Below are 22,835 nucleotides of genomic sequence, written 5' to 3'. Positions count from 1 at the left end.
CTCACCAGTGGCAAGGGAATGCAGAGCCAAGAGGCGATAGAAGGCAGTATGATTGTGAACAAGAGTAAAGGTACAATGCAAAACAGAAAAGACAATAGAAAACAAAGAAAGAATACCATTTAAGAATTAAGAATGGGATTTTGTTCCTCTACAGTAATGATTGCTGTTGTTCCATGTGCAGTAATGAGCCAGCATGCACAGAACCAGGGCCTTTATTAAGCTGATTTCATGCATCACACCTGTGCTTGCCTCAAGTTTATCTGCCGTGAAAAAAGGTGTGAGACATGGAGTACCAGGAAGGCTACACTGCATTTAGAATCAGAATCAGCTTTATTGGCCATGTATGCGTATGCATACAAGGAATCTGACTCCGGTTTACACGTTGCTCTCAACGTACATACACAAGTTTACAAATAACAAAAAATATATAAAAAATAAAACAAGGACAACAAAAAAAGTAGAACAGATGTAAGTATAAACATATAATGACTATGTACAATATAAATATATATCCAAAAGTGTATTTGAACATGCACCTATACAACAAGTAAGCCTATATAGTCCTGATACAAAACTATACAACAATTCATAAAAGCATATATTTAAGAATTCGTTTCATTTAAAGTAAAGTCATATAATAAATGTAATAGAAATAGAGCGAAAGGCGAAGGAACAAGTGTAACGTTACCCTCTTTGATGGACAGTATTAACGTTTTAAAAATGTCGCTGCAAGCCAGTTTAAGTTTAATGAGGCCCTTTCATGTGCAGCCAAGAGGACAGAATGTGTGATTATGCAGTGCAATATTTTTGAAATTATGAATTCATTAACGTTTCCGACAGATGGCAGCAGATATACATTTGGCAACCGCTACGGACAGCCGACAGCATGTCTGTTCGTTCTATTTCTATGATAACAAACGGCTGGCACGGAGATTTCCGTGCTCCACATAAGCAAAGAAACAACGCCTGCTGGGAAATGAGTTCACTTCCTGTCGTCGACAAACCGCTTTGTTTGGCTTTATGTACTACATGTACTACATTTCCCGACAAGCACTGCGGCCCTGCGTAGGAGCTGTCCCAGCTGGATGCGTAGCTCCAACTCATTTCAACAAACCGTTCAGCTGTTTCAAAAAAGCCGGTGTTGACGACATGCATTTAACGGAAGTTAACAGGTTGGGCCTTCACATTAAAATAAGAGAGCTCTGAGACTTAAATATTTTTTCATACACTATTGTTCACCCGTAAATGTACTCACATTCTCATTTTATCAAGTAATAAAGCAAATTAAATCCACAACCATGCTCGCTCTGAAGTCGATTTCTTCACATATATTCGGAAAGGAGTTTTATTTTGAAAGTCAGAACCGGAAGTTGTTTATCATATCTCTAGTCCTGGCTGTTGGTACTCCCTGCTCCGGCGCAATTGCTCCAACAAGCCCGGGGGAGAGGAGAAGGAAGCGCAGGAGCCTAACGATGGAGCAGTTTTAAGAGATAACGACGAGCTCCCCCGTCGTCATCTACATGACCAAAGAAAGAAGACCGGCAACCAGAAACGTAACCGTAACAATCATGCAATTTAAATACAGACGAATTTAAGCAACGCGCTTCATCTTCAAGGTTACACCGCCTGAAGACGTCCCCGAACATCCTTCCCCTCCTTGTAACAGATCAGCTGGTTGATCGTCACCGGTACCGACCATGTCCGTGGAAGAGCAAGGCTACACCGACGCTATGCGGCTGTTGGAGGCCGCGCCGGAGTGGGTGCTGCGGGCCGAGATCGAGCGTCTCTCCCGGGAGCTGAGTGAGACCACGAACGAGAAGATCCAGGCGGCGGAGTACGGACTGGTGGTGCTGGAGGAGAAGCAGCAGCTCAAACAGCAGTACGACGACCTGGAGATCGAGTACGAGACCGTCAGGCAGGAGGTCGACCAGCTGAAAGAGGTAAGCTACATTTCAAAATCCTGAAATAAAAATATCATCTTGCATTTATGTGCCCTACCCATCAACCCCCAAAACCCTGCACCTCAATTTGGGGCATACTCCCATTTGTCAGGGGCTACCAAACAGTAATTATCATTGACCTTGTAGTTTTCTTTATTTTTTTATGGTCTCATCACTACAGTATTCTATATATTGGACCGGTGTGCTGTGACATTTGGACAGGCATCAGCCGTAAAATAGCCATCTGTCTTTCATCCTGCAAGGTCAAAAACTGCAGGATGAGGAGGGGATGCTTCCTCTGCAGGCTGCTCCTCACCCCACCCCCTCTTCACTCAGGGTGTCCCCCATTGCACTGCCACCTTTTTATTTATTTATGCAGCCCTATATGCCTCTTCTCAGAGACATTCCTCTCTGACTAGCTGGACCTAGGCCTGGTGTGTTTTCCACCCCCGCGCTCCTGTAATGAGTAATGAGCGGGCTCCAACGACTGTACAAATATGACCATTACGACAAGCAACGCTCTGCAATACTTTGCTGTGCATGCTTGATATCAGACATGGAAAGCGCTTTTAGGCATTTATATGTAGCCTGTGTTTTAGTTCTGCTCCTCAGGCATATTTTTAGACGTGTGACTGGCATTCTCTTGTTAATGTGTCTCTCTGCTCGGATGGGCCTTCCTCTGTGAACAAGAATTACTAGTTCAGTCCAAAGGGGAGGGAGCAGGTTTGAATTTTGAACCTTCCCGCTCAGAAGAGAGAGAGAGAGCGAGAGAGAGAGAGAAACCAGATGAGTTGCGGCCCTTTGGGAGTGGAAAGAATGTTGAGAGTGACGGTTCAAGCTGGGCTCCAGAGTCAGATAAAGGAAGTCTGTTTTTCTGGACAGTGGCCGGACTTATTTCCCTACCGTCGTTGCACATTGTGTCTAATTTTTCTTCACCAGAGCAGCAGTTTGTCACTGTCTTGTGATTTGGAGGGAGAGACCTATGACTGTAAGAGTGACGTTAGGCAGACAAGTCCTGCCAACGGCTGCAGCCTTTAACTCTTTCTGTGCCCACAAGTAGTCATGGAAAAACAATAATCTGACTCCCGCTTTGACACAGGCTTGTTCACGGTTGCTCACATCCTCCTTTTGAGATACGGGGTTCTTCCTGTGTCCTCCCATCAAATGGCTGAGAAAGCTGAGTTCATGGTAAACCCCTTATTGCCTTGCCAGAAATCTGCTCACGGCCCCCCCCTTGGGTTGTTGTGTCAGTAGAAAGAGCAGCAGGATTTCAGCTCTCTGCTTGTCCCTCTTCTTCTTCTTCTCTCCGTCCTCCAGTGACTCGCTCTCTCTAGTCGTTGTTATTGTGTTTGGCAGGAAGGCCTCTCACTGCCACAGAGGAATGACAGCAGAAAGAATAGAAGAAACACACTAAGAGCAACCAAACTAAAGCAAATAAAAAGGAACGGGGACATTTTGAGAAGGTTTTTCAAAATATACCAGTAGAAGTCACTCTCATTGTGACGTCCTAGACTGTGGCGGATCTTTCTTTCCGCCTCATAATGAAACACAAACATCCATCTGTGTGTGTGTGTGTGGGCAGTAAATTCAGTTGTTTGCTCAAAGCTGTGGCAGAGGTTCTTTCTTTCGCCTCAGGGTTTGGGTTATACTGGTTGTAGATCACGGATCAGATCTTAACCTTTTTCAAAGACCATAGCTTTGTTTCTTTATCCATCCACCCAACAACCCCTTCCCCCCAACCCCGGCCTCTGTATGAAGGGCAGACTTGATGCTATCACAAGAGGAACACAAACACATTTTTCTGACGTTCTACTCCACCTTCTCCTCACTGTCTGTAGAAGAGCAGCAGATAGCGGGGAGCAAACACAAGATAAGCTTCTGTTGAGTACAAGTTAATGCTAAACATTCCACTCAATGTCAAACACGTCTGTCATACATCACTCTTACAGTCTTCTTTTGAAGTAGGTAATCAAAATGACCAGCTGTTAGCAATATAATAATATATATAATACATTTATTTCAGTTCAGCCATGAATCCCGTGTTCTCTTTGGCATTGTTTGGCTGTCTAGACAGAGTGGTATATATTGTCTGGGTGATTTACACAGTAGCTCCACACGGGACCCTCTCCACTGACCCCTGACCTCTCCTCTCACTTACTGGTATGCACAAACACAGCGTAAAAAAATACAAGAAATGCCTCAGATTTATGTGTATTCCTCAGGATTTTAAAGGCCCACATACCGCTCTTTTGTCTCACGTTGGATGCAAACAGAGAATCAGAAATCACTGCGACGGTTAGCAAACGTCCCCGGCCGTTTAATCAATCCTCACCCTCTCACCTACCCTTGAGCAGGGCACTTATACTCACACACACACACACACACACGCACACGCACACGCACACACACGCACACTACTCCTTGAGGCAGGAGGATAGAGGAATTCTGTGCACTGCTGTTGCTTAGTAACGACACAGCTCTGTGCCTTACTGTGAGCTGCATCCTGAGTGTGTTTGCCGGTGGCTGCTTAGGGATCCTCTCACAGCTAGCTACAGTATATACACACATGCCTATTGGCTGGAAGTAGCCATGTATTTGTTCATTCTCCATCCATTATTTGCCGGTGCACTGGCCTTTGTCACACTAGGGATGGACTGCTATCTCTATGTTGATGTCTCTCTATCCTCATCCATCTTCTCCCTCGTTTACTCCACGGATAGAAGGTTCTGCTGACTGTTTTTAGTAATGGTCACCTTTTGTCTTGTAGCCAGTGTGCGAAATGATTCACACTCAAAAGCACAATTTGTGGGGTCTAAAATAAATATTTTTCACTTTGCAATTGCCACAAAAATGTCTCTTAAAAACGTACTGTGTCAGCAGTATTTTTTTACAAATAGTAAAACAGAAAAATATTATTGTGGTGTTTCCTCTTACTGTAAGGCCTTCTTCTGTGGTTGGCGTCTTTGCAAACGGTCCACAATCCAACTATTTTGTTACCCCCGTACAACCTGAAAAGCAGTGGACTTTTTTTCCTTCTCCGACATCTTGCTTAGACTCAAATAAAGACTCGCTGTGACTGCAGTCTCATAGATCTGCTGTGCATCAGGAGACAAGAGTGTAAAGTGTGTATAGGCCAGTTGATTGCGTTGGCTTGCATCCATTGAATCTGGCTTATGGCGTATTGAATCTGTGTAGGACTGCAGCATAATGACACTGGAGCACTAGGTGGGGGGTGGGGGGGGGGGGGGGGGGGGACACACACCCCGATTGCCACCGGGTATTTCTCACAGTGCTTGCGGCCCACTGTCAGAGTCAGACGGAGAGATCCATCTGCTTCACCGCTAAGACTTCATATGCAACATTTCCTCAACTGATTTGTCGACACACAGTTCATTAACTCTTAAGTCAACAGCTGATTTGTACACAATACGATGTTCCCTCTTCAAACAGTGCTCTGATTCAGGCGTGCTGGCGTTCATATCTTGGTGAAGATATGATAAGGCTAATAACGCAGAGTACAGACTCAGTCACAAGGTTAGCTGATGACATCATCTAGCAGTGTTACGGCGGAAGGCTGTGTTCCCTCAGCTGTTGTTGATATTCTTAAGTTAAGCCAGACACAGGTGGCATCATGGGCCACACCTCAACAGTTAATGCAGGTCTAAAGAAAGGAGCCAGCTCCTGCATATCGTCTGTGCTTTTATGGAGAACTTTGAATGCGTAGGGACCTCAATGTTTAGACCCTCAGCCTTTCTTAGAGCCGTGTGAATGTATTAAGATAGAGACGCCGTCTTATATCCAAAGACAATAGACCAATAGAGCACCACACAGTCACCACTTTTTAGCTATTATTTTCTGATACTGATTCTTTTTTTCGGACTATACACGCACTTAGACAATGGCACTTTAACCAAGACCTGGAGCTCCTCGGACCCTTGTTACACGGAGTGTCCGTGGCCGCGCTGAAGTCATTCAGACCTCGTTCCTCTCCGGCATACCTCCCCGTCGGTGTAGCGGCGGCTGCGCACTGCGTTGCGGAATTCAACCAGACAATCGCAACCCTAAAATATTGTTAAGCTCAGTAAAACCTGGGTTCTCTGTGCTCGGCTCGCCGGCCCATTGTGTCTCTGAGCCAGTTGGGGTTACCCGGTCTTGGGTGTCACAGATGAAGGGAGGGTTAAAAGCCAGCAGAACACAGTGTGGGACAAAGGAGAGCGAGAGAGGCATCCCATTGTGGTTACATTTGAAAGGATTGGACACTTTTGTCCCCCTTTGAAATGGCAGATCACTAAAGGATATATCCCAGTGTCCTTAAACAAAGATATCTGGTGTGACTCTAAGCCCTTTCTGTGCTGTTAAATGGGTTGGATGCTGATTGGATGTCAGTAGAAAATACAAGGACACAAAACCCATCTGGTCCCTTCATAAACTCATAAATAAAGTCAGTCTCATATTATTAGATTGCCATGCCAAGCTATGTTTCATCAACAGCTGCTCCTCTCTTACCTCATAATCTTTTTTTCTCACTTCAGCCATTATTATATCTTATTACAAACTCCCATCCCGTTGCAATAGCTCTTTCAATCCACTGTACCCAATAATTGTCTTATTTTACTGGCTTTCAGTCTGTGTTCGGTTAGGTTTTTTGCCTCTATCTCTGACCTACAATTTGCTAAACCTTTCAGTATTGTTTGGGTAATTCTCTTACCAATAATGTCTTTTTTTTTGCTGGACGGCAAGTCTGCAGTTAAGGGGTAATCTTTTCTAAATGGCACTAAATAAAGTCCTAAATCCCCTACCCTCATAAGAGGATGAATCCCAGCCGCTATGCGCAGGGCTTACGGAGGTCTGGGAATCTGCCAGGCCCAGGCACACTGTGTAGCCTCCATAGCCAGGGACAGGTAGGGGCATTTTGGGGGAGGGCTGGATGGAGGCTTGGGGAAACTGACCCGTCCTGGTCTGGTAGCCTACTCCAGTGGCTGCCAGAGCCAAGCCCATCAGTCCGTCCTCTGAGCGCCGTCAGGCCTGGCACTCTGCTGTATGAATCTCAACCTCCAACGAGGATGTGCAGATTATTGTGAAGACCACCCACGCGATCATCTGGCGGAGACATTTCCGCTGCAAAACTGTCCAGACAGGCTGGTCCGTCCTCAGGAGCCACTCCCACTGAATAACGTTGCCTCCCGTGTCACATAAGGACGACCATATGGTATCGCAACGTAATGAAAGAATCATCCCGCCCGATTTTAGGTAAAATGGCCCGCTGCTAATCCGTAATGATTTTAAGAGCTTTTGTCCTTAACTCCGATAAGCATGAATACCATCAGCACCCGTCCACAGTTCAAGCGGAGGCCGCATTTATTCTGCAGCATTAGTGGAAGACTGTTTGAGTTGTTACAGATCTCGAGTGTTAGGGGCCGCTTGGAATGTTTTTGGGTTTAAAGAGTGGAGTGTTTGTTCAGTGTGTTTGCTGGAAAAGAAAAAGGCATTCGTGAAGTCCTGCTTTAACAATGGGTGTCTTGGTATGCAGCCGTTTGTTGGTCGATAAGTTGTTGCCTATGGCGCGTAGCATTGTATCCGCCCAAGGGGGTGTTGTGTCATGTATTCAGTCACACTCTGAGACACTGCCTTCTGGTTGTAGTCAAAGCTATTAGGTAGTCTGAAATGGGTCCATAAAATATAACCCAACCTTCAGCAGCAATGAAGTGGAAGGTTTTATTTTCAGTATTTATGGCGCCTGATTCCTCATATTGCAAAGCGTCCACTCACATTTGTTACACGCAGTTAGATTTATACCTTTTGAAATACCCCCTAGGTTGTATGGATTTCTTTACAACAGTCACAGAAGTCAAGAGTGCACGTACGGAAGCTGTACGGCAGCCCAGCAGGGTCATGATTCTTCCAACGTAATCCAATTACTGAAGGCCAGGGCAGGAGTCCATGCTCGAAGCAGAGGATGAGGTCATAGTAATACAACAGGGTTCGCTCAGGGAATACACCAGTCTCCAGTTTCCCTTCGCCTACACGGCATAATGACTGTAAACTCATATAAATCTGTCAACAAAGAAGCCAGTGTGCGTGCACGTGACTGAGCTAGATGTGTGTAAGAAATACACTTCTACTTATCCCATCACCTACATGTCTTTATTGTGTGGTTTCATTATGTCTCTCTCATCCCAGTTTGTGCTTCCACCAACACTTCATTTTGAATTCTATTTTTGATATTAAATACTCACTTCCCTGTTGTAAAGCTAACTCTATTTTCCCTGTTTGTTACATAATGTCTGGGCCCGTGGTCCAGTTAGCCCGAGGCCCGTGTACCGCTGTTCAGTTTAGTTTAACGCCAACTTCACCAGTGCAAGGCCGGCTCATATGTATTTATATTGAGACACTGGTTCCTTATATAAACACATGAATCAGCTATAGGCATGTGGGCAGAGTACACGTTTGTTTTCGACCCCGCCTGAGTCATTCCTTTATTAGAGTCTAGATTGAGTCCGTGGGTTGTATCCGAGTTCCCACAAACCTTCCTTATCTTTTGTGCAACGTGATTGACACAGAAGGACACCCTCACATAAAACATGCGTGTTTACGGCTTTTGGTTTCCCGCTACCATAAGGACTCTTACTGAGTCCAGGCGAAGCTCCACTCCATCAAATCTTTCTTCTTCCTTCTATTGAAATGAAGTCTGGTCTCGCCCCCCAGCTCTGCATCCTGTTTACTTGTGAGGAGCCTGGCTTTTTATAGCAGATAGGAAGTGTATGAAATATGTCTCTGTATCAGTCCGGATGTCTTTTTAGTGGATCAGAGGAAGGTCTGCTTAGTAATCAGCAGACTTCACTAACATCCCAGATGCATTGGGAACATTTTAAATACTGGTTAGAGGGGGATTTGCAAGTTTCCAATCCATAAAGTAATCTGATCCCTTCATCCACATCAAGCATTCATTAAAACGTCCTTTTTTATGACATCATGAAATCAGAAGTCCACATTGGCCCATATTGTAAAAAGCTTTACTTTCCTGGGCTTTGACACACAAAGAGTAAATTTAGTTTTTTCCCTCGGCGGTGATTTTATCCCCTTGAGTTGAATATAAACAATAGATCTGAGATGGGGGTGCAACACTTATTAGCATATATGAATAGCAGGAATAAGCCTGTGGTTGCTATAAGTGGACAGATGGTGGGTGCCCAGTTCCCACCCACACACACATGCACACATCGTTCTCTGTTTACATGAGTTCATACTGACACATCCCTCTCTGGTTCCTCTGAAATTCTACATGGTCCCCTCATCTCAAACTATCTCCTAACTGAGCTCCCATCTCGCCGAAATTAATTGAACCAGAGGGCAGATTCCTTATTTCAATAGGCTATCTATTCAAACATCAGCAAACCCAATTTCAAAAGGATCATCCCTTCGCCCCGGGGTTCCTTTTTAACATCAACACCCCAGTGGAGTCGGAGAACAGGAGTACGTCGCGTACAATCTATCTGCACTCCCCACTCCTCCTTCCCCAGGCTCCTATTATAAATAGACTAGTGGGTCCGGGTCCCCCCCCCCCCCGTCACAGTGTGTCGTACCCGAGTCTCATGGAGCCCACACTTTGAAACCCTCCGGCACGGCACGGTTGAGTCACAGAGGGGGAGGAACTGGGAATAGATAACTTGGGTAACGGGGAGGGGGTTTGCCTGTACAGCAATAACAACATTAGAGTTTGGGCTCAAAGAGAGGAGGGGCTTTAATTGGATGTGTGCCAATCTCTCAGGGGTCCTTGAGAAATGGGGAGAGCAGCCAGAGAAAAGGGAGAGAGAGAGAGAGGTTTGGGAGGGAGGGACACCGGGCAATGCCGGAGTTTCCTGTGGGAACCAGCTCACTCTTTCTTTTCTTTTTTTTATATAGAGGAAGAATAGGGGTTCCTCTATCAGCTGGCTTAATGAGTTTAAAGAGCCGGGACTTTAAATAGAGAATATCTCCTTTTTCTTTCTGTGCAAACATAGCTTAATAAATATGTATCTCATGAAAGAGAGGAATGATGTTTACAGCATTTGTTCAGGACTTAAAGGCATCGAGTTACACTTTCACCTCTTTTCATTAGCTTACTTGGATGCTCTGTTGTTAGAGAGATTTATAAGTATTGTACTGCTGACATGGAAGAATAGAGCTGATTGTGTAATGCAGACAATCGTTTCTCTGCTGTATGCATGTGCTGTTTTACTGTTATGTTTGCACACAGATATTATTTACTTTATGCAAAGTAGTGGTGAGGCTATGAGCCCCCCCCTCCTCACCACCATTATTCAAAAACCTGACACGGGCTCATATGGTCGGCTTGCCACCCTGACCCAAGATTTAACCTCACTGGTAGAGAGAACGATGTGTGTGCACACAGTCACACATACAGGATTTAATTACTGCACATGGGGGGGGGGGGGGGGGGGGTCATTAGTCTCTGTCTGGCCAGGAGCAAAAGGCAGGACCCGCCCGAGAGACCGTCCTCTGGGTTTGGGAGGATGAACAGAGAGATGGGGAGATAACTTTAGCCTTGTTCTGTGAGTGGAGGAAAATTAGATCAGAAGTGATGAATAGTTGCATTCAAGTGGCGACATATGAGGCACCTTGGATGAGGAAAACCTCAGGAAGGAGGTTCTACAGGCCCCCCCCCCCCCATCCTGTCGATGCTTCATCCGGATTGATTAGACGTGTCTGGGCGCTAATGGATGAGTCTAGAATGATGGGGGGGACTGCATCAGGGTCTCATATGCAACATTAATGTAATAAATGATTACTGTTAAGGTTAAATGACGACAGGCTTTCTCCCATAACACATACATTCAACGTCTCCTTCACCTCCCCCCTTCTTCCTGCAAACCCAACATTGGACTTTGGAGGAAAAAGGAATCACATGTGTGTGGGTGTCTGAGTTCACAAATGTGTGTGTGTGTGTGTGTGTGTTTGCCCCAGCTGTGGCCTCAGCTGCCCCCCTCCTCTCCATCATTTATGTCAACAACAGCGAGGGGCTGGTGGGCCGTGGAAGTCGTGCGTTATAGCTCCACAGGGAGCCGTTTCCTCTGGGAGAATATGCTGAAACACACTCTTGAATGGAGACTCTGTCTTATTCACTGCTTGTTTGCTACGATGTACGCTTGGCCCCTGACGCCAAAGAGCAAAAACAAAAATACTTCAAAGTATGCAAGCTCTTTTGTGCTAAAAAGCAAATCTCAAATAGGAGCGGCATGGCGCTCTGGTGGGGAGGGAGGAGAGCAATCTGTGCTCTGAAACCGCCATCTGTGCCGGCGGGCTGCCTCTACCGGGGCCGCCGCTCGCTCTGTCAACTGTAATTGGTGTGGTAACCATAGCGACGGCGGTTCCCCCCCTGGGGTGCGGGCGCGTGGACCTGAGAGATCTGATCCACTCACACCGGGTCAGGCAGACAGGGGGACCGACAGGCTCAGATAAGGCTGACTTTGCATTGCAAATGATTGAGGTTGTGAATGGCTTCAACTGGAGGCGGTGTATGGAACATTGATGAAGACCTCAAGAGTCCAGCTCAGACGGCAATATGGTGGCACAATATATATATATATATATCAGACCTATTGAGTTTCCCCCCCCCCCCCCCCCCCCCCCGGGACACCGGCTTCTTCCTCCATAGTGTGGCAGATTTAGCCCCCGGACAATGGGGCCCGACAAACAGATGCTTCCTTGTGATTAATTGACTGTTTAAATACTGAAGACCCCGTGGTTCATCTCGCCCGTACAGACAAGTTTTCATGGCGTCCGAGAAGAGAGAAACAGTAACTGGAGTCGAGACAAGCCTTTCTCGGGAAACGCTTAACGAGCTGCTTTTTCTCTAAATGTTGACGGTGGAACTTGGTTTGTTTTTGGACTCGGCTTGTATTTCACTCATGAGTAATGAGAAAAATGACTTTTTCTCATTACTCATGACCTATTCTGTAGCATGTAGAAGCCGCGTTCGTCTTATGTATCATATACACTGAAGGCTAAATAAACTGTGTGCGCTCAGGTTCTTTAGCCCACTGCCAGAGGCAGAGTGACTGTTATTACCTGGTAATAACAGGAGCCAGCTCAAGATCACCAACAGTATATAGTTGGTCGGGCCTTCAGGCTGACACAGACACTATAATTGGCAGTGGGCGGCTTGATTGTCTTCTCTTTGCAGGTGTTTCACCTTTTGATGAAGCGGGTATATGTTGCTCTCGCCCCCGTCTCTGACGCATGATGAATATAGATGAGCATCATGTTTGAACACGAGGTCTGATCTGAGTTATTAATGCCTGAGTCCAGATTAGTGGCCGATGTGAAGTCGGAATAAAATATGAAGCGTAGTTTTCCCCCAGCGAGGTCTGATGAAAGCGCTAACTAGCGGGTAATCATTACAGCCTGATGTAAGCTGGGAAAACGTATGTATCACTGAGCTGCAGCCCAATCTGATACTATTTTATTATGGTTGAGGACGACTTCTTCAGTGAGGCGTGTAAAGTGCCTCATGAGTCTGATTAGTACATCACTCATACGCAGAGTGTGTGTGTGTGTGCTTTGATCACATGTGTCTATCTTCTGGCATCCTCTGTTTTCTCTGTCCTGCAACTCAGGAGATCCACAATCTGGCACAGCTGTGTGGTTGTGTTTTTTCAGAGGTTCACGCCCTTTCAGTCTCTTGGTGAGAGTATAACGTTCAGCCGGTCCACTCGAGGCTATAGACGTTATTCTTTTACGAAAGAAACATGCATCCCGTAAAACTGACACGCGGTTATTTTTTCTCTAACCTCTGCTTTCTCATACTCTCCATTCCTTGCCTTCGGCGTGCCGTGCGTGGCCCGGGCGTGTTTGCACCGCCAGTGTTGGTGGAACCCCTACGAGGTCTTTGAACACTCGCCTCTTCCTCCGTTATCTCGTGAGCGAGAGCAAGCCTCAACACGGCAACACCAGGTGCTGCAGCACGGCTGACTGCAGGGCACGCTGGGAAAAATTGGAAATGGGATGAGTGTATTTGTGTTGAGTGTGTGTGTGTGTGTGTGAATAATAACCCAACGGCTCTGTGCTATGCAGTGAATCGATGTGGCTCTGTGCCAGGCAACAGCTAATACCTCTGCCTCCCTCCCATTTCTCTCCCCTCTTTTCTTCTCCCCTCTTCTTCTTTCTCCTTCTGTTAGTTTGGCACATATAATGACTCGCATACATCTTAACTCTCATATCCCAGTGTCTTCTACTTATTGTTGAAATCCCTGTTTTAAAAGGTCCGAATTTAGAGCTGCTGATTTGGTGAGAAACTTGTCAGTTCAAAACCAGCGGAGAGTTAATCATAACCTCCGAGGGATGTGAGTCTCTTTTTCAATTCCCATCCCACTGAAGAGTAAAGTCTGAAGTAAATAATTAGCTTCTCTGTTACTCATTACAGCGAGTGTCATTGGCATCACATGCACTGATCAGCAACAAGCATACACAGCCACGTGACGCAGTTTGCATTCCTCACAGAAGCATGTTACACAGACACACAACACGGAGGTCTAACATGTCCTAATGAGATAACACGAGTGTAGAATAGCGGTCATCGTGTCGCGCTAGGTCTCACACACACGTACGTGTTGCCGCTCATGCCTCGGGAGATTTCTTTCTTTTTATTTCCAGCAGTTGATAACGGACAGCTAAATATAGAATCGGCGCATACCTCGAGGCGATCTGTCCCTTCTACCTCGCTGGCTGCACAGCGGCCTGTGAACAGAGACGGAGAGAGAGTCTCTGTTTATCGTCACCGACCGTCTCCACGTGAGCCGTGATTCACGAGGCAGGAATCCATTCAGTGTGTGTTTGTTTTTGTTATTTTATTCTCTGTTCCTGCTCCACCTCTCCGCAATGACAACTCTTAATAACCCTGACCGCCCGGCCTTCACTGCTTTGGCTCCCGGGTGTCGACCCTGACTCTCTCTCTCTCTCTCTCTCTCTCTCTCTCTCTCTCTCTCCATCTGTACGACTAACTAAACTGACCTAAGGGACATAGTGTTGTATTGTTCAGCGTTGGTCACAGGCGGGCTTTGTCATGGCGCAAGAATGCTGCTGTAGAGGCGGAAAATCTCAGCTCAACATCTGCCCACTCCGGGTTCACACGTCTTGCCAAACGCACTCTCGTATCACATTTCTGCACCACGAGGTTGTGTCGTCTGGTATTGCGCAGTAGTGCATGCCTGCTGTGACCTATCTGGCATCGCACAGCGAGATTATCATGTCGGCATTATCACAATCCGCCTCGCTCTCTTTTTTTTATACAGTGTACAGATGTGACGTTTTATCTTGAGGACGTATCAACCAATAGAAATATATCCCATATATATATATATATATATATATATATATATATATATATATATATATATATACACACACACATATACAGCCAATCAAAGGATATGGTTGTCTTCTGTGGTTAAAGTTGGCGTCTTTCAATTTGGCTCAGCGACAAAGAAGCCGTCTGACTCCTCTCTCTGTCACCATGTTTCCATGTTTCCATTTCTCTGCGTCTCCTCCTGCAGCAATTTTTACTTATTAATCAGATCCAGGCTGGGAGACCACGGGGGGGGGCGAATGGAAACTTTAACAATGAGATGATTAGAGGTGGACGGAAGAATCGGATCCAAATCCAGAGAGTGTCCTAATTGGGTGTTGGTCTTATTAAGGCAAAGGTTTTCAAGAGGACTACCTCATATTGATTGAAATGCTCCTGGCCTCTGATTTAAATCCATCCCAGTGTACAGATGGTGTGTGTGTGTGTGTGTGTGTTAACTTGAATATATCCAGTGGTTTTATTCTCCACCCCAGAGGGTCTGCACTAGTCCAATCTCTGGATACATCTCTACCTGCTCTCTGATCTCCCTTCATGCCACAGAAACGCCAACAATAGAATTCTAGATTTGGTTTACTTTGATCTCCACAAAGCCTCTGAGACTCACGCTATCGATCTGTTTGTGTCCTGTGCTCTTGACTCAGAGGAACTAGAGGAACATGTGCAGGAGGTTTCTGAGCGAGGAGAACCTCGGTGAACCCTGCGACCTATTATTCTCTCTGCTTTGACATCCTTCACCATGTAAGGTGTTGAACATTAGGAGCAGGTCTGTGTAACCTTTAGAGCCCAGTGTTTAGCATTCCCCCCTCCCTGTTACCGAACAGTGATCACATCGCCGTAAGATGCGATTCATTTCACCCTCTACTCGGCGGACTTTGCCTCTGAAAGCCGGTCAGATTAGAGGACAACACAACGTGTTATGCCATGTCCCAGCATGCTTTGAACACAAGCACTCACGCTGTCGTAGCAACGTTTGTTTCGCTGAAAGATAAACCGACAGATAGCGGATCGAGTTCAACAACGCTGGCTGTAAAATAAAACCAATTACCAGAGGAACCAGTGTTTTGATAAAGGCTGTACCTAAAACAAGAACTGAAGGCGTAGCAACCACATCCTTCCTTAAACTAGTCTGCATTCATGCACCCATTAAGAGTCTTTATTTATACCTTAAAGTGTGCATGTGTTGATCTTGTGACCAGGGTAGTCACAGCATCTGCTGTGCTGTGAGCAATGAATGAGGAAGTGATGAAGATCACACCGATGGACCTAAGATCAGAGGTGTTCGTCTCATTTTTCTAAATTGCACTCAATCCCATGATGCTTTTGATCAGTGGTAATGTGCTTTGATCTCCACATGGCAGCCCTCAGTATAAAGACCAGCGCAGCAGGGTGTCTGGCCTCAGCCCGTCATACGAGCACTCATCTGGAATCGGACATCGGGTACCGTATGAGGGATAAAACTCTTGAATTATTCTCCTCATATAGCGTCATTATGTTAGCCCCGGCCCTCCGAGAGTAAATCCAGTCCAGACAGTGTGCTAATGACTTCAGACCTGATCTTTGATTAGCTATACAAGAGATTAATAATCCACGCTGTAATGTAAAAAAATAACTGCAACATATGGCGAGCTAAAGATGAATTATGAATTGGGTGTGCAGCTCACTGTGGGATTACCGGCTTGGTGCGTGCCTATCTCCCCTCCCCTAAATGTAGCCTAGACCCACGCTCGGGGAGTTGAGATTAAAGGCCGTGGGTCACGGCGTTTGGCCCGGGGCTCTACTTTTATGTTTGAAGGACAGTCCTCTCAGATTGGATTGATTGGAGTCCCTTCGATATCCACCGTACATCGAGATTATAATGATGGGATTCCCCTGGTTTCTGATTGGGTTAATCCTGTCTTGATGACTTTCTAATCAAATACAGCCTCCTGCTGTTTTTTGGAGAGGAGGGAGGTGTTTGGGAAGGTATGAGGAGAGTTATTGAACAGATACTCTTATCTACAGTTACTGACATTAGTTGTTTATTGACAGACACTTTGGCTGTCGATAAACATCAATATGAACCTTGGCTTTAGGATTATTAAAGCACTTCTTAATGATTAGGACACAATGATTACTACACATGTATGTCCATTACAGTTCTCTTAAACCAAACATGACGTCTTCAAGTTGCTTGTATTCTCTGACCAAGAATCCCAAACCCAAAGATGTTCATCACATAAGACAAAGAGCAGCATTTTGGCTTGAAAAATAACATCAAATTTGAATCAATCAGTATCTTCTACTCTTCAATCAACTCATTTCAGCTCCTGTGTGTTGGTTCAGACATTTGATTTACAACTACTTCAAAATGTTCAGTTCATCTGTAAAAATGAGAAAGTCTTAAAAAGACATTATTTAGTTAAATGTGCGGATATGTAGTTTGCCACAGATGAGGTTCCTCATGTTGGGAACATGGTTGGTACCATTTCAAACTGCCGTTGCTTCTAAATAAAGCATATTGCGTCCCAGCGTGAGGGTTTATCTCTTCATCTCCTCATTTGAATCGTCCTCTCTCCTGGAATGTGAGAGATATTGCAGCCGCCCTGCACCAGACATAATGTCACGCACTGAAATAGTTTTACACGTTTACATATTGGTCTGAATCCTACAAGTAGGCCAGAGCAACTAATGCAAATTTCCAGATTTTCCTTCTCTAAAGGAATTACTGAGATTAAAGCGATATGCAGTCGAACGGAGCCGGCGTAAAAGGGTAGCAGGTCAGAGAGAGGAGAGAGAGAGCGCTGCAGCTGCAAACAAGGTCAGATTCAGCGCCTCAGGTGACTTCAGATTAACGCCCGCGCTCGAGCCGTGAGGCGGGATGAGAGTCGGATCGGATCACCGGTGGTTACAGGAGTGGAGATCCAAAATCTGTAATCAGGGAGATGATTATTTGGTGACGGCGGAGAGTAGGAGAGTAGCCTAACCTAGATTCTGCTGCAGTTTAGGTCTCGCTCTCCCTGTCTGTGTCTGTTTGTCTCTCTGGTCATTATTTGCTGCATGGCAGGCCATTTATAAATTAAGGTCAGAGTTAAGGCGGCACTATTTATAGTGAAACTATCTGCACAAACTACACGACTGATCCCGGCCCTTTTTGAACTGAGAATACTCCCAGCAGCAGATATGTCTTCCTTAGTTTTTTAATCTCCCATGAATTCCATTAATCTCTAAAAATCAACCGATATCTTCTGACCTTCCTGAACTCTGCTGTGATCTCCGAAGGTATTAAAGAGTATTAGAACACATGATCACCCAGACGCCACTCACCATTTGCTCTACTTTTCCCTGTTTGGAGTCACTGCGGTGCAGGGGAGGGCAGCGTCCTGCGGGTAAGGGAGGGCGAAATGGGGGAGCAAAGGGGGGAAGGCGGGGATGATGCAGTCCAGATGGAGCCTAACTGATTATCTCTACGAGGCGACGGCAGTGTTTCAGGGAGGTTCTTAAGTCCCCGGCTGAACCGGGAGATTAGTTTAACTTTTGTCGGTTACAGTTCTTCTTCATCCTCTGATTTATATATATATTATTAGTTTTATTGTATTAACAGTGAATTAAACACATAACCGCCCCTATTTCTTAAAACTATAGAGTCTCAATAACAACTCTTTTCCTCCTTTATTGTGTCTCCAGGCCTTCGGACAAGCCTACTCCAACCACAGGAAGGTGGCAGCGGATGGGGAGAGCCGTGAGGAGTCTCTCATCCAGGAGTCGGCCTGTAAGGAGGCCTACTACGAGCAGAGGGTCCTGGAGCTGCAGACGGAGCTCCGCCAGGCGCGCAACATCCTCACCAATACCCAGTCTGAGAACGAACGCCTGAACACCATCTCCCAGGACATGAGAGAGGTAAGAGTCGCGCATACGCAACCAGAGTCAGAGCAGAATTATTCCTGTTTTTTTTTAAAAGGGGGTCACAATGTATTCTGTGCCGTTCAGTCAGCTGGATATGTGTCATAGGAAGCTACTACTGCACACATGATGTGTGAGAGGTCAACAAGAGGACTGGGTAAAGTCATTTCTAAGAGTATTACTGTTCATCAGAAGACGCTGTTTCCTGGCGGTTTTCTTTTTTCCTGCGTCAATACTTTGAAATTGAACTCACTTCCCAGTAGCAGCAGAGGGGGTCTGCTGCTGTTTGCCTGCAGCCATTGAGAACAACGGGTGTGTTTGTTGTTGTTGTTTTTTTAGGTCTGAAGCTGCAGAAAACACGACGGATAATAATCACTGATCAATCTCAAGCCCTGTGTAGTTGAGCCCAGGAGGAAACTGCAGCTTTTATATATATATATATATTTATATGTTTTTTCTTTAGTGCTGCATAATTACTGCAGCTGCCTTCATTCACCTCTGATACTTTGAAGATTGCTGCCCGGGCCTGTGATATTCAGGGTGTAACTGTAGAGTCAACAACTGTTGTGTTCCTGACATGCTAAGACAAGACTACTCTCACTGTAATGACCTCAGAGACCAGGCGGACTGAAGCAACACCTTGCCTTCAAGCCTCATGCGATGCGCTCCGCTCCTATTGTGATGCAGGGCGGAGTCATAATTACAGATGGAAGAAAAACACAGGTTCCGTGGGAAACATGCAAAAGATGGCACGACTCCACCTGAATAATAAATCAGTTAATATCTTAAATTTGTGTGAACCGTTGAATGAAAATAGTGCTTAACCTGTCGCCCCAGCTGTGGCATTGGTGACACGCCTCATTAGAACAACTCCTCCTCAAACCAGCCTTTTGAACAAGCCGTGTCTAAATCTGAGCCTATAGCCCTCGCAGATTCCAGCAAACATTTCTCATATTCTCTCTTAAGCTTCCCTGACAATCACAATGCTGACCTTTTTATTGTCTGCGCCCCACATTGGACAATGTCTGACCCCTTCACTGCTGCCATTTACATATACCCACAGCTAATTGACCTCATTAGAAGAGACGGGGGTGCAGCGCAGTGCAGAGGCGTGCAAGATGCATGAGTGAGATTGCATTAACGGGAGAGCCGTACAGGTTGAAACGGACTGAGAAATGTGCGAAGCTTTGAAGAAGCCTGTTTGACGCAAAGAGAGAGAGACTTGAAAGGATGAAAAGAGCCTCTCACCTTCAGAAGCGCTTCTTTGGCCCACGCTCCCTCGACAGCCATGTACCAGCTGGAATACTAAAGACGGGGTAGCAGCTTGTTTGAGGAGGTTGGCTGTGTGAGAAGAGAAGGAACAGACGACTCAATTTAACTTGGTTTATTTGACGCAGCTCTAGGTAGCTGCATGGTGCATCACGTACTGCACCAGGAAGGAGCTCGACTGCATTTTGGTTGCTGAAACACCGGTATTGTTACCCAGTTCCGTGCATCCCTCTCCACCCATGCACCAAATAGGCCCATGTGCTTCTGTGCTTCGCGTTCTGCATCGTGACAGTCAGCCCTCCTCTCTGTATAATGCTCCCACTACGTGGTAGTTAAAACCGTCAGTATTCCAAATCTTCCTGTGTTTGTGCACAGCACATTTAGCTGAGTCCTCTGTTTTGCAGGTCAAGTTGGTAATTCCATTGTAATTCGGGGGGGGCGGGGTTAAAAGAGGGCTCCCCTTCGGAGTGAGTCTAAAGTCTTTGGCAGGCAGCTGAAGGGATCGCTGCTGTTTACCGTGAGTCACTGCTTGAGACAGATGTCAGCAGCTTTTTTCATTTTTTTTTTTACTAAGATTAGTGAGAAAGACTTAAAAACGGCATGTCTCTCAAAACGACTTACGTTTCAGAAAGCTCCACATTCCGCTATAATTAGGTCAGCTGCTGCTCAGCTCTTAGTCTAAGTTGGTATAATTTGGGCATAATGGAAGCCAGATGTGCCTCACCAGACAACACGAGTTAACCAGAAGAAAACTTACCTGCAGTCGTTCCAGGAGTCAACAAAGATATTGTGCCTCTTAAATCTCCTAATATTATTTAGAAAAATGAGTACAGTGTTTCTCGCATGTCTGATCTACAGCTTCGGAGCAGCTGGTGGTCTGCATGATGGCTTTTCTGCAGGTACCATTCGCATTATAAACACCCTGATGCGGCAGTCGGCTCTAATTGGCAGGATAAAAGGGGGCCGGAGTGTAAATTGCCCCATGTGTGGAAGATAATGACACCCTTCTAATGGTCTCCTCTGTGGGTGCTAGGAGGAGTGTGTGTGGCAGGCAAATGGAGGGAGCCTGGGCACTGAAGCTGGCATTGTGACCAGACTGACAGGAGTGAAAAGAGGCCTTTGTCTCCCGGGTTTCAAATTAGCCCAAAAAGCCCAGGCAGGGAGAGAAAGGAGAGGAGAGGAGAGGAGAGGAGAGGAGAGGAGAGGAGAGGAGAGGAGAGGAGAGGAGAGGAGAGGAGAGGAGGGGGCACTAGGAGACGATTAGAACGGTACGAGAGAAAGAGGAGTTCTAAAGGAGGAGAAAGGCTTAATGAGAGTAAACTCGGCACCGGTGGTGGACCGGGCTGCTTTTCTGGGACAGCCTAGCTAATCATATCGGGTCAGGAGGTTGATTAGATGACTCAATTTGATCAGGGAATACAACTGACGGTTGGGCTGTAGCTGTTGCCTTTTGTTTGTGGCTGAAATTGGGGGATTTTTTCTCTGCTCCTGCACAGCTCCTGCACATCTACAAAGAGCTTTCTAGCACAGCTGAAAGAAGGCTTACAAATGTGTCCCTCTGTCTGTCCGTCTGTCTGTGTGTGTGTGTGTGTGTGTGTGTGTGTGTGTGTGTGTGTGTGTGTGTGTGTGTTGTTCACATATTCATCACGAGATGATGTCATTATTCTACAGATCTGGAGGCTTCGGTGTAAAACAGCGCTCGTCTTTGTAGTTGGCCCGTTCATTCACAACCGTTTAGTCACAGCGTTTCAGCTGGGCACCGACATCACGTTCAGTCCTCCCAGGCAGCGTTTCCATGCCAGAGACTCGAATGTCAGCCCCGAGCACCGATAAGACACATTTCACTGCTACGCTGCAGTCTACAGGATTAAACCTCCAACAAAGGGCCAGTAACGTTGTGAGGAGGCGCACTCTAATAGGCATGACTTCATTAAATTCAATCTCATGTCTTGAGAGGAATGTGCCTACAGTGATGGCTGCCACTATCCTTGCAGAATGGGAATCCCCATTGCCTGCCTCTTTTAGCAAATTATCAAAGCAGAGCCAAAGATAAAAACACTCGTGAAAAAAAATGTAATGGAGTTCCACCTCAGCATCGCCACGTGATTGCTTGCAGGACTTCCTTTCTACACGTGCATCACTCAGGATGCTGTGCTGCTGCCACTGTAACCGTCCTGAAATGATTCATTTTCCCTACAAAGACATAAATTATGGTGTTGTGCCGTTTGTCGATCACCATTATGTGCAGGCCATTCAAACGTTAAACATGATTGGTTTTTCCACCTCATTAACACGGTCGACGGAGCTGTCAGACATCAGGCTTTCCCCTTAATGTAAGTGCTGCATCAACTGGCCGGATTAAACACCTGACGGAGAAGTGAGGCGGTCGAGAGATGGGGTGGGTGGGGGGGGGGGGGTCATCTGCATTGATGGGATGAGGTCGGAGGAGGTCGGAAGGCCTTTGTATTTATTGCAATCGGAAGAAATGAGAGTGCATGGCTGCAGGTTTCCAGTGGAGCAGATGGACACGAGAGCAGGAATTTTAGTCGTCACGTCAGTGTTGACAGCATAGAAATAGAGTAGACGTAGAACGGACATTCCCATTCAAATCAACATAGCAGGAAAGTCAGAGCAGCGGCCATTTTTATGTGTACCGTTGCGACCAGTGTAGCATTAAAGCATGGTGGAATTAACAAGCTAGCTATCTTGTTAATTCCACCATGCTTTAATGCTACACTTTGTTACAGAAAATGAGCCGCTCATTGGCAGCACCGGGTCTAGAGGTCCAACACTTTACAGCTCCACTAACATGTGTTGCCCCCAAAACAACCAACAGCAATCGACATCTTCTTTTCCTTCTAGTCAAATGGCCGCGGTAAACTGTGCGATGTCCGTTCTACTCCTATTCTATTTCTATATCTGACACGTTACCTTGATTATTGAAAGGTCAGAGTTGAGTGGTAAAGAGATCCAAGGGCTGTTGCTCTTTGTTCCCTGGTATTATCGTCTGACGCTAATGTAACAGGACTCCCAGAGGGCTCTGGGGCGTTGATGTCGACTGCCTTATTATTCCCTGTGACTTTAATGCCAAGACAGATCACCTCCTGTCATGTGCTAGTTGGAGGAGGTGGGCAGTATGAAAGGACAAATGGAGAAAAGGTTGAAAAATTGGTCTCTGAGGAAAAAGAATATAACAAGAAGAAGTGTGAAAACTCAGACACGAGCCGCTTCGGTTTCCATTTCGGCACCAGCCTTTGAGTGACCCACAAATGACTCTATAGCCTCCAGATGTTTTGCGGGTTATCTGAGCACAGCACCCAACATCACCTAATCTCCCTTCCACCCCAGCTAGCCGCCTCATGAGTGGCACGTCTCACAGATTG

At 46.1% G+C, this 22,835-nt stretch overlaps 1 protein-coding gene across 2 annotated transcripts in view; it reads left to right on the top strand.

Annotated features, from left to right (window-relative positions):
• The first annotated feature begins 1,436 nt into the window (after positions 1–1,436).
• The window catches only part of LOC306704276 (protein bicaudal D homolog 2-like), a 41,138-nt gene continuing 19,739 nt past the window's right edge, over positions 1,437–22,835 (top strand). For both annotated transcript variants that reach the window (XM_079170548.1, XM_079170547.1), the window contains exons 1-2: positions 1,437–1,940; positions 17,968–18,180. In XM_079170548.1, the coding sequence (XP_079026674.1) occupies positions 1,698–1,940; positions 17,968–18,180 (456 nt within the window). In that variant the 5' untranslated portion in view covers positions 1,437–1,697. The remainder of the gene's footprint in view (positions 1,941–17,967; positions 18,181–22,835) is intronic.

The sequence above is a fragment of the Pholis gunnellus genome (genome assembly GCF_910591455.1).
Source record: "Pholis gunnellus genome assembly, chromosome: 2".
Classification (NCBI taxonomy): domain Eukaryota; kingdom Metazoa; phylum Chordata; class Actinopteri; order Perciformes; family Pholidae; genus Pholis; species Pholis gunnellus.
The sequence above is the reverse complement of the archived record's forward strand: the minus strand, read 5'-3'. Positions and strand labels throughout refer to the sequence as shown.